At 49.2% G+C, this 17,583-nt stretch overlaps 1 protein-coding gene across 2 annotated transcripts in view; it reads right to left on the bottom strand.

The window, feature by feature from the left end:
- LOC119460670 (organic cation transporter protein-like) overlaps positions 1-17,583 on the bottom strand; it is a 113,345-nt gene that overhangs the window by 80,062 nt on the left and 15,700 nt on the right. The window contains exon 1 of one of the 2 annotated variants that reach the window (XM_037721712.2): positions 9,189-9,312. The exons of the other annotated variant lie outside the window; for it this stretch is intronic. Coding sequence (XP_037577640.1) covers positions 9,189-9,223 — 35 coding nt within the window. The 5' untranslated portion in view covers positions 9,224-9,312. Of the gene's footprint in view, positions 1-9,188; positions 9,313-17,583 lie in introns of those variants that run through there. 2 annotated transcript variants of the gene reach the window in all.

Below are 17,583 nucleotides of genomic sequence, written 5' to 3'. Positions count from 1 at the left end.
ACAAATCGAAAGAAACAGGACTGCTTACTACCTATACCACAAGACAGTATATATATATTTTATAAAGGCAGAATGACAAATCTACAAGGCAAATGTTCACCTACAGTGCGAACAAAACAGACTGCAGATACGAATGATCGACTACGCGGCACGAGAGCTGACTCACGACTTGAATGAAGTTCGTTGCTAAAAATCACATATGAATGGAAGAACTCACGCATGCAGAAACCAGCAAAACTGAAAGCGCAAACAACAACAACAACAACATAAAAGATATATATATATATATATATATATATATATATATATATATATATATATATATATATATATATATATATATATATAAACGCAATACACAATAAAGTCCCACCAGAAACATGATCGAAAATTCAATCCCTATACGCATGGAATAAGTGTATATCTTTGCTGTGTAGTGCTTCTAATCTAGTATAAGTACTATGACAAGAAAGTCTGGCACGGCTGTGGACGACACGAAGGACGCCGACAGGAAGACACAACAGCGTAGGCTTATCCAGGGGCACCAGGAACAGCGTCGTGCCCGAGCCCCACTTCAGTAGCGCTGGCGATCCGGCTGCGGAGCTCTGCACGGCGCACTTCTTCCTTACATTACAATCAATCTACGAGAAGTCCGGGGGTGTTACCGCGTATAGACTATCTAAATTCATTTTAACACGAACGTGTTCTATGGCGCGTTCCACCGAAAAGTCTGTCCCGGATGTACGTACGTCACGCATTCATCATCACGCGCGTCGGCAGGATGGCGAAACTGCCGTATTGTGCCTATCTAATGGTTATGAAACCAGGCATAGAAAGGTTGGCACAGACCTCGCGTGCTTTCTATCGCTGTCACTGCTTCTAGCGAAACTTTAATATCAGAGTGCGCAAACTTATCGAATTTGTGAAAGTGCAACGAAGTTGCCACTATTCTTAGAATGCACGTTTCACACTCGTGTTATGACCAATTCCTTCTGAAATAGGGATCTATAATTTTTTTTACAGTATATAAGGGGATAACCTTCTCCGGTCTCCGAAATCAGTTTTCGGTGCAGCCGAGTGGCAGATTTCCGAGTGAGCATTTCCCGTGCAGCCGCCTTTGAGGTGCGCGTACGAAATGCACGCAACCAATCTGATAGGAACAATGGCGACAAAGAATAAACGAATTTATTGATTACCTGGTAGTTGCGACGCACTGATCGTAACGCGACGTCTCCCTGCTGACTTCACCGAACAGTCGAGGGCTTGACGACCTAGAGTGAGGGGTGCACCGATATCGGAAGAGCGCATACGCTAGGTCACGTGACATCACCGCAGTCAGGCTGCGCCCGGCGCAAAAGAACTCTTAGCCTAAAATTTACCGTACAGCTTGGGGGCAGGTGCGACCATGTAATAAGCGGCAGTATCGTCGTAAACAGACTCCAGATTGGCAGCATACCCAGCTGCTGCGCATTTATGTATGCCACAATTAAGTGTTGTTCAGAATGGTACGGTACCGTGGGCCCTCATATGTAGGAGGTTATGACGGATGGTTAACTTTGTGCTTCAATGCATGAAACAGCGTTTTCCTCAAAAAGTTAATGGAACGCCCATGCATTTCGTCGCACACTTTGAAAATTAATATCTCGAAACTCGTTCAGTCCTGAGAATTCGTTCCAAGTGGATACGCCTTGCGAACTCAGCGGCTATAATTCGTAGATTGAAAGATGTGCCGTAAGATAATTAATTTAAAAAGTCCGTTAGCGTAATTATGTTAATTATTCAATTAGGCGTTTTGCTTTCTCGTGGAAGTAATGGCCGCCTCATCGAGTAGTTTAGATCAAGGATTATAATTGTGCTATCTGCCACAGGCAATTAAAGAAAAATTGGTGCAGCTAAAATGAAACAGCCTGTACCTATATGTAAGCGTGTGTTCGTCACTGCCCTGTATAGGAGGGCCCCCTCCACTGAAGGGAGACTAAGTTTTATTGCGATAGCAATTATATGGACACTCAAAAGCAGATTTCTGCCGTCGGCGTCGCCGTCGCCGTCGCCGTCGCCGTCGCCGTGAGGTTCCGTATGACGTCATTTGGAGAAGAAATCGTCGCCGATGATGATGATAAGTGGTTCTTGAGGGAAAGGGAAAGGTTGGCGCTATCTTCTGCAGCCCCGAACGCTGTATGTGCGAGTGAAAGGGCGCGAGGGGCGCGTCTTTCACGGGGAGTGAACGCACGGCGGAGAACAAACGCGCGTTCTGCGCCGTGCTCGCTTAAGGGCTGCAGAAGTAGGCGTCTCTTTTCTCCTTTACAATCACCATATATGTAGAGCAAACGCGCCTTCTTCCGACGCGCGAGAAGCCGTGGGGGAGGGGGAGGGAAGGGAGGCGACGTTTAGCTGCGGCACCAAGTGCCTATTTATATCAGAGGCTCCGGCAACAGTCACCAACGCCGCACGCATTTTGAGCGAACGCGGGCAAAACGCCGATGGCGTCGACAACAGTTCGGCGTGTTGCCGATGCTGCTGCATGTCCAAGTTTATACAGCTGATAAAGCTAATATCATTACTCCGTATGGACGCCTACGAGCGGTACCGGAGCTCCGGTGTCACCCCTTACGAACAATAAAAGTTTACTCACTCACTCATACTCCGTATAGCTCTCTACAAGTTTGCTATCGCAATTGATGCTTCGCCTTTCAGGTGAAACTGCAACCACTTTTTTCCATCCATCCATTCATCCACCTAGTGATGGCATTTTAAATTTCTGTTAACGACAACATTATAGGCGTGATGTTTGTTCCCCGCGAAACGAAATTGGTGATTGGAAACAAAGAGACAAGCGATAATTTATAATCCCTTATTTGGTGATTGAAAAGAAGGAAAGATATGGTTTTATTGCGTCAATGGTTAGCCTATTATCATCACCGTAACTGATCGATGGGATTGAACTAAACACGTTCCTAAGTAGGTTAGTCTAAAAAATTCCCGATTCAGGTTCATGTGGCACGTATTGAACAAAAAGTTGGATCGGGAATTTTATTGCGATAGCAATTATATGGACACTCAAAAGCAGATTTCTGCCGTCGCCGTCGCCGTCGCCGTCGCCGTCGCCGTGAGGTTCCTTATGACGTCAATGGAGATGAAATCGTCGCCGCGCGCCGCCGAACGCTGTATGTGCGAGTGAAAGGGCGCGAGGGACGCGCTCTTTCACGGGGAGTGAACGCACGGCGGAGAACAAACGCGCGTTCTGCGCCGTGCTTCCTTAAGGGCTGCAGAAGTAGGCGTCTCTTTCCTCCTTTACAATCACCATATATGTATAGCAAACGCACCTTCTTCCGAAGCGCGAGAGGCCGTGGGGGAGGGGGGGAGGGAAGGGAGGCGACGTTTAGCTGCGGCACCAAGTGCCTATTTGTATCAGAGGGTCCGGCAACAGTCACCAACGCTTGGCGCTGAGCCGTGCTCCCTCAAGGGCTGCAGAAGATAGCGCCAACCTTTCCCTTTCCCTCAAGAACCACTTATCATCATCACCAACGCCGCACGCATTTTGAGCGAACGCGGGCAAAACGCCGACGGCGTCGACAACAGTTCTGCGCGTTGCCGGTGCTGCTGCATGTCCAAGTTTATACAGCTGATAAAGCTAATATCATTACTCCGTATAGCTCTCTACAAATTTGCTATCGCAATTGATGCTTCACCGTTCAGGTGAAACTGCGACAACTTTTTCAGGATGGTCTACAATTTTCTTATGGACACTTTTTCTTTGAATATAATATTTAATGAAGTTGATTCATTAATAATCACTAACTATTTAATTAGGCGAAATACAAAAAGGCGGCCTGACCACTTGCTTCAAGCGAAGGCAAAGCGACGGCACATGCATATTTTAACATTTTTGCACAAGTTACGTGCGACACATAGTATACGAAAAGGTAGTCCATCACCTGAGTTAAAAAAAAAGAAAGTCCGTTTACAATGGGTAAGGAATATAGATGCAAGCCAATAAAGTATGACAGAAATAAATGTGACAATATGTATATATACACATATGTACTGGCGCTAAATAACGCCTATTCGATGACCTTTCTATAGTAAGAAGGTGGCAAGAAAATTACGGGGTTTTACATGCCAAAACCACGATGTGATTATGAGGCACGCCGTAGTGGGGGACTCCAGAATAATTTGGACCACCTGGGGTTCCTTAACGTGCACCTAAATCTAAGCACGTGGGTATTCTCCCATTTCGCGGCCATTGAAATGCGGCCGCCGTGGCCGGTATTCGATCCCGCGACCTCATGCGTAGCACCCCAACATCATAGCCACTAAGCAACCTCGGCGGGTTAACAAAATAGCAATGGAGGCAAATGTTTAGTAACCGCGGGATGTAATCACGATGACTTTAGTAACTGGACGAGCAGGATAAAGTCAATTGCTATCGCAAACTCGATAAATATTGAACTGGCAAAATCGTTCCGTCAACAGTCAAAAGCTTATTGTTGTCGCGAAATATCCAAAAGCAGTTCCGGGTTGGAAGTCCTAAGCGCATATCAGGAGGTAGCGACGCAGTGTAAGAGTATGGCTGCACCAGCTGCGTCAGCGAAAATCCAGAGGAAATGAGAGGCAAGTAAAAACGAAAACTCGTGCAACAACAGCTGTTGAACTCGGCTCCCCTGTGGCGCAATAATGAGCTATCATGTTTTCGTTCATAAGCTCTTGTGTATGAAAAGCCATAGCGAACGCCACAAAAGAGAGCGAAAAAAAAAAAAAAAAGACAACGACTAGAACCTTCGGCACAGTCCACGAATGCTGGAGCCAGAAGGAAACAAGCGCTTCGTGTTCTTAACGAATACAGCGTCATAGCAGTCTGTGTTTGTAATAGCGCCTTGACAAAAATTCAGCACGCATCCGCTTTCATTTCTGCAGCGGCTGCAGAACAGCGACCGTTTAACAACGTGCACACAGTTTTGCAAAGATGTCACGGCGCTCGAAATTCCTCCCTCCCATTCGACGCGTACGCATAATCAGGTTGATAAAAAGAAAATTACACGCTCAAGGCAACCAAGTGGAATCCGCTATATATCTACGTATTTTCAGTGTCCCGCTGAAAACGGCGCTTTACGAAGACTGAACCCTGCGCTATAATCCGGGCCTAAATGGGTTATCGGTAAGGAGGGAATCGCAGGAGTCCCGAAAAGCTTTGCAAAGAGGATAAAGAAATAAAGATAGAGAGAACCGCAGTGCCCCTTTGAGGATTCGAACCTTCCGACCCACAGAGAGCCAGACAAAGAAGAAGAATTGAGCCTTCAACAATAGAACATTGGAATGCTTTGCCTGGAGATGTTCATTCATTGTCATTGACAAATTCTTTGTCTGCACGTGGTATGTGATGTTTTCCTCACACCTGTAATAGCTCCAACGGGGGCTGCTGTGTGCAAAGGAATATGAAAAATCAGGCAAGTTCGCACTCGCTCGCGCAAAGCTTAGGCACAGCGAAGCTTACTGGCTGCTACTGCTAGGTATGAACTTGGTTGCTGCTAGGTCTTAACTTGGTTTAACTTAACTACGCATGTAGGAAGGTATTCTCGAGCGATCATTTTCGGAGGTACCTTCCCGTTCGCGACATTTCGCGTGACTAGCGCTGGACGCGTGCGCGCCTACGAGCGACAGCGTTCCTGGTATGCCACAAACGCAGGCAGGCTAACCAAGGTTGGCACAGTGCCAAGAACGCTGCTGCTTGTCGACGCCGAACAAGTTGGAGGCTAGCCGCTCGATATCAATCGGCCAGCTTCGCTGTGTCTTGAGTACACTGTACTAGAAGAGTTGTTCTAGTACACTGTAGTCTTGAGCTTTGCGCGGCCTAGTGCAAGCTTTCCCCCCTTTTTTTTTCTCCTGGCTCAGCGCACCGCGGAGATAAGAGAGGCAAGGGTCGGGAAGACGGAGCTGGCGAAGAGGAGACCTCGTGCGCATGCACGCGGTTTCCTCCTCCTCCGGGTTGCCATGGCTACCACGGCTACGCACCACAAATTACGGCTGGCGTAAACAGTTTCGCTGTTAAAAATTATATAACACTGCGTCTGGAGGGAGCGCAGCCACCGCGTGCGGATATAAGTGGCTGACGCCAAGCTGTGCAGCTCATCCTCAAGGTAGCCCTGAAGTACGATAATTTAAATGAAGCCAGCAGCGAGAAGCCAAAGGTAGGAAGGTAGGAAGAAAAACCAGTCTCCCTCCATTGCCGGGCAGCGCCACCTCCACAACGGAGGACGACTAGGCACACAGTCTTGTTCTTGTTCCTTCGTGAAATCGGGCAAGCCACTCTGGGGGATCAGCCATGAATCGGGCGGCGAAAAGACTGTTATCAATTTTTTGTTTAGTTGAAATGAAACAAGTATCTTGTAAATGTGAATTAAAATGTATACTGTTACAGATATGAATGAATAAATATCTGAATATTAGAGTAAATATTATGTGAGCATAATTATGCGATTATGTGGCCATAATTATATAATTATGTGAGCATAACAATGTCGTCACTAAATAAAATTTTCTTTTTGTCGAGACGAGAACGCTCGCGCACGTATTCTAACAATGAAAGTTATATACTGTACATAATTACGCTAGTTGTCGCGTCACTGCTTCGTATTGTAAGCAAAACCAATTATATTAAAATGTTGACATTCACTCAGGTACCCTTTCTTGATTTGAATGCGAAAGCATTAGGACTTGTCTAAGTTATCACCTTAAATTAAAGATCCAACTTAATCCACCTTGCTGTAATTTGTACCAACCTTCATCCACATCATGTCTATTTTAATCCGCATTAATCCACCTTAAGCCGTCTTTCTGTAATTTGTTGTTGTTCTTCTTCTTTCTGGGGTTTTACGTGCGAAAACCACTTCTGATTATGAGGCACGTCATAGTGGAGGGCTCCGGATTAATTTTGACCACCTGGGGTTCTTTAACGTGCACTACAACGGAAGCACACGGGCGTTTTCGCATTTCGCCTCCATCGAAATGCGGCCGCCGCGGCAGGGATTCGATCCCGCGACCTCATGCTCAGCAGCGCAACGCATTAGCTAACTGCGCCACCGCGGCGGGTACCAATTTGTACCAGCCTGAAGCCACCTTCATCCACGTTAATCCACCTTAGTTCACCTTAATACACTTTAATCCACCTTAATCCAGTTTTGGGAGTGGACCACGTCGGTTTTTTGAGTGATGGGCGGTTTTTTGGCTGCAAACCGTGGGATTTCGCTGTGCGAGCCGCAGCAGGTCCAGAGCCGGGAACGTGACGTCATCACTTGGCCACGTCAATTTTCTTGCCATTCGATGTTAACGACGTACGCTCGCCGGATTTTTCGCTTCATGGGGCATCATAAGGCTTTTGCCTTAATAATTAAATTCTAGGGTTTTAGGTGCCAAAATGACGATCTGATTATGAGGCACGCCGTAGTGGGGGACTCCGGATTAATTTTGACCGATATAGGTGACGTAAATCTCATTACGCGAGCGTTTTTGCATTTCGCCTTCATCGAAGTGCGGCCGACGTCGCAAGGAATCGTACCCGCGACCTCGTGCTCAAGCGCTATATCCATTGAGCCACAACGCCAGGTGTCCTTCCAAACTTAGACTGTTACGATGAAAATGTTCCATTCGTGCAACTCATTTGATGCATTTCATTACGCTGAAGCGTTTAGCTCTTTTGGTTAAGTTATGCCATAAACACCTATTCTCGGTGCAAACAAGCGTCAAAACATTCACAAAAAATGTTTATACTGACATCTAATGTTGCTTTAGCGGAATGTTTGAAAGAAAGAATGGCAACACTGGCGCTTCTACTCAGCAATAACTTAACGCTGACGTAAATGTTGCACGGGCTCCTGCTGTTGCATCTTGACTGAAGCCTCATCGGTTTACGGCGTTCAAGAAGCGGTCGGTATTAAAGTACTGGAGGTTTATCGGGCAAGAGCGGCTCGCCGATGTGAAAAAGGCGATGGGACTGCGCAAGCAGTCGCAGCAAATGCAGCTTAGCCTATTAGTTTTAATTCGAAAACGTCAGATGGCCCATGGAGGGAAATAGCCGGCGTCTGTCCTCTGTAGGAGTGAAATGGCACCTAATTTTCCATTGGCTGCGACGCCACGTCACAAGCGCGCCTCGACGGAGCAGAGCCAACACCACCTAGATAGCACAAGGCCTGCGCACTCCGATCTATGACATCACGCTACATGGCCCGGAATTTCCATTGCCAAGGCTGGCGTGACGAAAGCGGTGACGTCAAAATCACTGTTGCTTACGCGGGAGCGTCCCCATTAGATTCAATGACAGTCGGGCCAGGTATCATGACGTCATGATCGGTGTGCGTAGGCCTTGTGCTATCTAGGTGGTGTTGACAGAGCGGGCGAAAGGGTGCACCTGCTGCCGGGTTAGCGCCCCAGCTGTTGCGTGAGGGAAAAGGCGTCGCCGTGACGCCACGTCGCCCTCGCTTTCGCTTTCGGAAGCCTGTGTTATCTACGCGTTCCTTGTCTCGAAGTTAGAACGCAAGCTCTCGCCTGCGTTCTAACTTCGCCTCGGTAAGGCCAAATCAGAACGCGCCATGCGTCTCAACGCGCTCGCTCGCTTGCCCGCGAGTTCATAACTTGAAAGACCGCTCAGCGACGTTCAACTGGATTTTGCATTCACATCTCATAAGTGCTTAGGTGTCCTCGGATTATTTCTTTGTGGAACAGATGACGATATTTAGCAGGGCTGGTATGCATATACCAACATAGACTTCACAGGTGATCGTAGTGCGTGTAACCCACACATTAGGCAACCCACATATTTTAGAACGAAATTTATGTGCCTTTCACGCCCTGTCACTGTGTTGGGATCATAACCTTACTTACATATGAAATAAATTAGTCTCAGTGGACAATGCTATACGCGGCCCACAAGCAAATGTCTTCATACTTTCGGAATCTGCGGCATCGGGAAATATATTTATGCCGTAACGTTTTGAAAAGCCGCAACGTTCTAATTATTAGATCAGCAAGGCTCAGTTCCGGTACTCGGACGCACCAAAGTTCATGAAGGGAGGTGGTGCAGTTCCCGAACATCTTGACGCCCTGTATTTGGCACTCATAAGGAACAGCTACACACATAGTACACAGGTCTCTCTGTTGGTCCGGTTACAGTTCACTCTATAGGCAAAATACGTTACCTGACAATTCCGGTGGTTGCTTTGCGATGTGACATCTTGTTCTTTTCTAGCCGACTTCTTTCACAATTAGAAAAGTGAAAAACTCCTCAATCCGTTTTTCGCACACAGCAGGCTGCTCCGGATTCACAAGTGGCCGAGCGCGAACTGTTTGACACTCCAGGATAGAAATACGGCCTGCTTTACGAACGCTCGCAGCGCTCGTTAAAATGCAGGAAAGAGATAAAATGAAATAAAGGCAGCAGCACCGAGTCTCGGTGGAGCACAGCATTTTTGGCAACGCAGCACTTTTGGCCACGTGACGTAAAACACACCGCCGTCTGTGCTCGCTGTGCTGCGTGACAGCTGGGCAGAACTGCGTACAAATATGGCCGCTAGAAGATTGACGTGTCCCATTAAAGATGTCGCAAACATACGCTATACACGTGAACCTTTAAAGCGAGAGGTTGAGCGGTACAACAGAAAGCTGTCCGCCAATATTCGTCAACTTTGACCACCTGTGCGGTCGGCCATGTATAATCTACATTCCGTGAAGGGTTGCAGATACGCTCTACATTTATGTATCAAAATTCAGGCATTCAGATGCTTGTAATGTAATGAACAGCAACTACAAGAAAAAAGCATGCGTTGGCAAAAGAAGTATCACAACGGAAAAACTTGTGTACGTAGGCCTTACAAAGAAAGTTTGAAGGCAAATAGCAAACAAGACCTTTATCGAGAATTCTTGATATAGTGTCTGGCCGCTACGGCGAAATGAATTTGTTGTGTTTTTACACTCGTATATCATTACAGGTGCCTGGAACGCTTATCCTCAACTATATATATATATATATATATATATATATATATATATATATATATATATATATATATATATATACATTGCTGCGTCGGTTACGTTGCTTGTCGGCGAATGTCTCAGCCGCGTGGAACAGCTTGACTCTTCGTTCTTTGTTACCGTGCCAGACGAATCTTTCCATCTTGACTCGAACGAACTCCTCGCCCTTTCAACACTTCAAGAGTCATCGAGTGACATGTTTTCGAGTTCCATCGCCACTACACTAACCCCTGCCGAACGCTCCGAGCTTCTTCAGCTTCTACACCACTTCAGAGATTCCTTCGATGTGTCTCAGCCGCAATAGGGCCGAACGTCGGAAGTGAAGCACTACATTGACACCGGCTTGCACCAGCCGTTGCGTCAACGACCATACCACGTCTCCGCCGACGAGCGTCGCGTCATCAACGACCAAGTCGACGATATGCTACGCCGTGGCGTTATCCAACCATCTCACAATCCCTGGGCATCTCCTGTCGTTCTCGTTCGCAAGAAGGACGGCTCTATCCGCTTTTGCGTTGACTACCATCGATTGAATAAGGTCACGCGCAAGGACGTCTATCCTTTGCCGCGCATCGACGACGCCCTTGACAGCCTTCAGGGCGCAGAATTCTTTTCGTCCCTAGATTTGCGTTCTGGCTACTGGCAGGTTCCAATGGCTGAAGCCGATCGCCAGAAAACAGCGTTTAGTACACCTGACGGCCTATACGAGTTCAACGTGATGCCCTTTGGACTTTGCAACGCGCCTGCCACGTTTGAACGACTCATGGACAATACGCTGCGTGGCCTCAAGTGGTCTATGTGTCTTTGTTACCTCGACGATGTCGTGGTTTTCTCACCTGACTTTCCGACCCACCTACTTCGCCTTCGACATGTTTTGACGTGTCTCACCAACGCTGGCCTGCAACTGAACCTCAAGAAGTGCCGCTTCGCCGCGCGGGAGCTGACCATCTTAGGCCACACCGTGTCCAAGCAAGGCGTTCTACCGGACCCCTCGAAACTTCGTGCAGTCGCTCAGTTCCCGAAGCCTACTAACGTCAATGAACTACGCAGTTTTGTGGGCCTGTGCTCATATTTTCGGGGCTTTGTCCGCAATTTCGCATCGATCATGTCGCCCTTGACCCAGCTCCTACGCGGTGGCGCGGACCTCTCCTCCTGGTCTCCTGCATGCGACGCCGCGTTTGCTACACTGCGTCATATTCTTACCTCTCCACCTATTCTTCGCCATTTCGATCCGACAGCTGCAACTGAGGTGCATACACACGCCAGCGGGGTTGTTCTTGGCGCCGTCCTCGCGCAACGCAAGCCCGGCTACTCTGAATACGTGGTCGCCTATGCGAGTCGTACGCTGACAAAAGCAGAGGCCAATTACAGCGTTACTGAAAAAGAGTGCTTGGCTCTCGTATGGGCGCTTGGCAAGTTCCGCCCATACTTATACGGCCGCCCATTGAGCTGGTAAAGGATCACCACGCGCTTTGTTGGCTTGCCACGTTGAAAGATCCATCTGGCCGCTTAGCACGCTGGGCACTCAGAATCCAGGAGTACGATATTCGCGTCGTCTACCGCTGTGGACGCAAGCACACTGACGCAGATGCCTTGTCCCTTTCACCTCTACCTCCCGACTCGGCCTGCGGAACCACTTGCGCTCAACCCCTGTCATCTCTTGACCTTGACTCGATTGGCAACGAACAACGCCGTGACCCGTGGATCGCTTCTCTTTTCGCCCATCTTTCTGGATCATCGACCACTCCTGTATCCCGATCCCTCCGACGCCAAGCTGTTCATTTCGCCATTCGTGATCAGCTGCTTCACCGACGCAACTACGCTCCCGAAGGCCGTGAATGGCTACTAGTCATTCCCCGCAGCTTAAGATCCCAAATCTGTGCCTCTTTTCACGACGATCCGCAATGTGGCCACGCCGGAGTACTTAAGACTTACGAACGTATAAGCCATCGCTACTACTGGCGGGAAATGTACACTTTTGTACGAAAGTTTGTTCAATGCTGCCCTGACTGTCAACGTCGCAAATTACAACCTTTACGTGCGTCTGGCGCCTTGCAGCCGCTTCCGTACCCTGCCAAACCCTTCGATCGCGTAGGCATTGACCTCTACGGCCCGCTTCCCATGACACCGGATGGCAATCGGTGGATCATATATAGTTGCTGTGGACCATTTGACACGCTACGCCGAAACTGCTGCTCTACCAAATGCTATAGCGCGGGATATAGCCTCTTTCGTGCTGCATCGCTTCGTCCTTTGACATGGCGTACCTCGAGAACTTCTCAGTGATAGAGGTGGTGCCTTCCTCTCCGAGGTCGTCGAACCTCTGCTGTCGGAATGCCACATTATTCATCGAACGAGCACGGCTTACCATCCGCAAACTAACGGGCTCACGGAACGATTTAACCGCACTCTCGGTGATATGCTCGCGATGTACGTGGCATCTTATCATGGCAACTGGGACCGCGTACTTCCGTTTGTAACGTTCGCATATACAACACCGCGATACAAGCTACAACGGGATTTTCACCTTTCTTCCTCCTATATGGACGGGAGCCATTGCATACCGTCGACACTCTCCTTCCATACCAGTCCTGACGCTTCCGAGTGCCCACCTGTGTACGAAGCTGCCCGACAAGCCGAAGAGTGCCGCCAGCTCGCGCGCACCTTTACGTCACAAGAACAACAGCGCCAGAAGGAAGGACGCGCCGACTCACTGCCCAGTCCCACGTATGCGCCAGGATCTCTTGTATGGCTGGCTGTTCCTTGCCAAACTCCAGGCCTCTCCTCAAAACTCGTTCCAAAGTACGAAGGGCCTTACCGCGTCTTGGAGCGAACGTCCCCGGTGAATTTTCTCATCGAGCCACTTTCTCCATCTGACGACATGTGCCGGCGTGGACGTCACCTCGTCCACGTGGCGCGTCTCAAGCCCTACCATGACCCTCTGCCAACAACCTCTTAGGTCGCCAGGATGGCTCTTTTTCTGCGGGGGCGATTGTGAAGAAGAAGACGCGCCTCCGTCCAGCGGCATCGCCAACGCTCGGCCCGCTCTGCTCGCGCTGTTGGTCGCTGGTGTTTTTGGAGACGGTGCTCCACGCTGCCTCGCCGTTCTTAGAACTCCTAACGTCCTTGAAGGACACCGCCAATAAAGCTCTTCTCAATATATATATATATATATATATATATATATATATATATATAATGTAACGAGCATACAAGAAGCTGTTGGAAAGAAGAGGAAGGAGGACGAAGTGCTTCAAGGCCGGATTGCGCGGTCACCATCATCCATCTCCTGTAAATAAAGTCATTTCTGCACAACTCTCCGTAACAGTTGTTGTGGAGGTGCTGGGTAAAAAAAACTCTCCGTAACGATATTATATATATATATATATATATATATATATATATATATATATATATATATATAGCAGAAGCACGAGCGGCGAACCCGTGCCTATAGCGCTGGTGATGATGATTGGCCAGCGTTCGCCGTATTCATTACAATTACGCCTGGGAAGGAAACGGAACCGTCTTGGCGACCTATGAGCTCACCACGATGCGCAGGTCGTACGAGTAGTATATCTTGAGGCGCCTCACATGGACAATATCTCGTCCCCGACGGGGCAGGTCCAAAGGACAGCGCGCGATGGGTTCGACGACGCAGTTCACGGGAGATGTGCGCTCGATGATAAGGTAACGGCCTTCGTACTTGGGTAGTAGTTTCGAGGAGAAACCAGTTGCATTGGCAGGAACTGACAGCCACACAAGCGTGCCAGGGAGGAAAGCGGGTGCGTCGGTGTTGTCGGCGTGGCTGCTCTTCTGGCGCTCATCAGTTGCCGTTAAGGCCCGTGCGTGTTCGCGGCAGTCTTCAGCATGTCTCGCAGCGGCAGAAACAGGCGCACACTCGGACGCATCCGGCCGGTACGGAAGAATTGTGCCGATAGTGTGCGACGACGGGTGGTGGCCGTACAATAAGAAAAAGGGTGAAAACCAGCGGTGCTCTGGGTGGCGGTGCTGTATGCGTAGATGACAAAGGGCAGGATGAGGTTGACTGAGGTTACATGCATTGCAAGCATGTCGCCAAACGTACTGTTGAAGCATTCAGTGAGCCCGTTGGTTCGAGGGTGATACGCAGTAGTTATCCGCGATGAATAACGTGGCACTGATCGAGGATGGCCTGAACGACTTTGAACAAAAAGACGCGCCCGCGATCACTGAGCAGTTCCTGGGGCGGACCGTGACGGAGGATAAAAAAAAATGTCGCAGTTTCGCCCAAAAGGCGAAGCATTAATTGCGATAGCAAATTAGTAGAGAGTTATACGGAGTAGGGATAGTAGTTTTATCGGCTGCATAAACTTGGACACAATCGCTTACTAACTGATTTAACAAGCATGGTGTCAGCGCGCACAAGCAAACATGAATAGATCACACTCCATGACTGCAGACAACCACTGTAAAAACGCTGGCGTGAGCAAGCGCGGCAGCCGTATCAAGCGAAGGTTCGTGTGGTCTATCGCTTCAACGGACACTGAGCGGCGAAAGCACAACGCATACAAAGGTCAGAGCCGTGTGGAGATCGCTTTCAAGATACGGTGCGCGCGACAGCCCGCACCGGCGCAAATGTACGCAGTTGTCAGAGTAGAAGCCGCCCCGTCTCTCTCCCGCGCTGCCTTCCCGCTTTCCTCCTTTCGCGTGGGAGATTGAGTCGCCAGTTGCCCTTGCACCCGATTGCAAGATACGCATTTGGTGGCGCAGCGCAGCGTCGCCCCCCTCAATCCATTCCGTACCCCCACGGCCTTTCGCGCGACGTGCGAAGTCGCGTTTGCTCTCCGCCATGCGTCCGCTCTCCGTGAAAGCGCGCGTCCCCCGCGCGCTTTCACTCGCACATATGGCGCGCGGCGACTATTTTATCGCCCTTGGACTTTATACGTTTTGTTTCATGATATTTGTTTGTTGGCTGTCATTCTCGAAATTCCGAGGAATAATTTTGTCAAGTATGTGTGATAAGGTGTGATCAACCTTAGTGATAAGATGGTGTGGCAATATAACCCGCATATACCACATGTCATATAGCAAGGCGCGGCATATGCATAAACCTAAATATAATTTTCGCTAACGAATAACGCCGAAGACGCCGACACCGGATTTTCTGCAACACGGGGCCCTTAACGCTGTCACGTTAAAACTGTGAAGGAGGAACGAAACGACGTCGCGCGCTGTAGCTGCCGGGAGGGCGGCGGTTTCGGCGTATCGCATGAGATGGCCCAGCGGTTACCAGTAGTTGTCAGGCGAAGTGTCCCATATACAAATAAATGCCGACACACCCAAACGGCCGGGCAGGGCAAGGTAGAGGTTGCAGACCACCTGGCGACTGGGGGTCTGAAGGTTGGCAATCGGGACAAGAGCGAACAAATTTTTGAACATAGCTGTAGACACCTCGCCAGTAGTATCACTATCGAAGACGTTGGGAAGTTTTGAAAGCTCTCGAGTGCACACTCTGTGGATCAGTAAGGAAGGATGCGTAGATTTCGGAACGCAGGCTTCGAGGTATATTACCAGTAAATAGCTGGCGGCCGTCTGAGTAATAATGACGTCGGTGTAGGAGGTCATCGTGAATAGCGAAATGCTGAGCTTGACGACGCAGCGTGCGAGTTGTCGGGTGGTTTGACGAATCGGAGAGATTCGTCAAACCACCCGACAAAGGAGGCAATCCAGTGGTCCTTGCACTGCTCGGAAGCGATGATTCCAACGACAATGGACGAAATAGTAGACTGAGGCGCTGAGGAACAGGAAATGTTGTCGGGCAAGGGAGAGCGTGACAAGGCGTCGGCGTCAGAATGCTGGCGTCCGTTTCGGTATACGAACGGGGATGTCAAAGTCTTGCAGCCGAAGTGTTCAGCGAGCAAGGCGGCCTGATGCCGAGGGATTCCTTCAATGATGAGAGCCAACAGAGTGCACGATGGTCTGTGACGACATCGAATGGGCGCTCATACAAATAAGGACGGAACTTTGTGAGGGTCCAGACGATGGCTAAACATTTTTTCTCCGTCACACTGGTCTCGGCTTTGTCAGGGTTCGACTTGCGTATGCAACAACGTATTCATAAAAGAATTCCGCTCCTTGCAGACAGTCAATGGCGTCATCTATTCGCGGTAGGGGATAGACATCTTTGCGAGCGATCTTGTAGGCGTCGGTAATCTACACAGAAGCGAACAGAGCCACCCTTCTTCGTAACAAGGACCACAGGAGACGTCCACGGACTATATGAAATTCGAATCACTTGGCGGCGAAGAATGTCATCGACTTGCCTGTCGATAACATATATAACGCTCTGTGGCAGGTATGCGATATGGGCATTGTCATCATGGTGGGCGGGAGCCGGTGTCAATGTTATGCATAACGGTGGACGTGCGGCCCAAAGAAGTTTGCATGACATCGAAAGAGAGAGAGAAATAAACTTTATTGCTAGACCAGGTTTCTTGAGCCCAAAGGTGGGTGGCCTCCTCAGTCCAGGTAGCCATGGCTCGCTGCCGCCGCCCGATCCCTGTTCACCAACCGTAGCTGGTTGTCAGGGTCTGCTGGTGACGCAAGACCCTGACATCGAAAGAAGAAAGGAATTAATTTAGGACGCATAGAAGCTCTAAACGCTGAATCGGCGTAAGGTCTTCGGTGATGGAGGGACCAAACACATCTGTGGACAATGTTTCAGATGTATAGATAAATCACTGAGGGTAGAGTGGCTGGCAGAGGCTGCGTCGCCCGACACGTCGATGACATGCATGTCGTCAGTGACTTCCACACTGCCCAGGCATTCTCCTCGAAACAGTGTCACATGATACGGAAGCAGGTCCGAAACAAAGAGAGTACTGCAGCGATGCGCAATGTCAACAGCAGCAAAATGTAGCCCATGTTTCCGTGTAAAGAACAGGCCAGATGGAGAGAGCAGTGCGATAGCGTCGGAGAGGCTACAGCTGAGGCGTTGGGGGGAACGTTAGTTTCTTTCTTCACGAGCAGTTTACAGGAAATTGGAGGAACGTCGGCTAAGGTCACATTTACCATCGCTGATAGTTCAACGTTAGCACGTGCTCAATGAATGACGGCGTCATGGCGCGAAAGAAAGTCCCAACCGAGGGTAACGTCATGAGAGCAAGTATCACCATCAGCCTATATTTATGTCCACTGCAGGACGAAGGCCTCTCCCTGTATCTCCAATTAACCCCGTCTTGCGCTTGCAAATTTAAAAACTTCATTACCCCACCTAGTTTTCTGAGAGCAAGAATAAATAACAATAAACTCAATGGTATGCAGGACATCATCAATAACCACACGCGCCGTACACACCGTGAACATGCTGAGCGCTTGCTGTGCGAAGGGACAACCCCGAAAGTGGCGTCGTAACTTTCCGAAGCGAGCGACAGGGCTTTACGTCCGTAACAGAGACTGCGGCTCTAGTGTCCACGAGAACAAATGCGCGAACCCCTTCAACACAAATGTCTATAAGAAGTCGCAGTTTCGCCCGAAAGGCGAAGCATCGATTGCGATAGCAAATTAGTAGACAGCTAT

The sequence above is a fragment of the Dermacentor silvarum genome, chromosome 8, assembly GCF_013339745.2.
Source record: "Dermacentor silvarum isolate Dsil-2018 chromosome 8, BIME_Dsil_1.4, whole genome shotgun sequence".
Taxonomy (NCBI): domain Eukaryota; kingdom Metazoa; phylum Arthropoda; class Arachnida; order Ixodida; family Ixodidae; genus Dermacentor; species Dermacentor silvarum.
The sequence above is the reverse complement of the archived record's forward strand: the minus strand, read 5'-3'. Positions and strand labels throughout refer to the sequence as shown.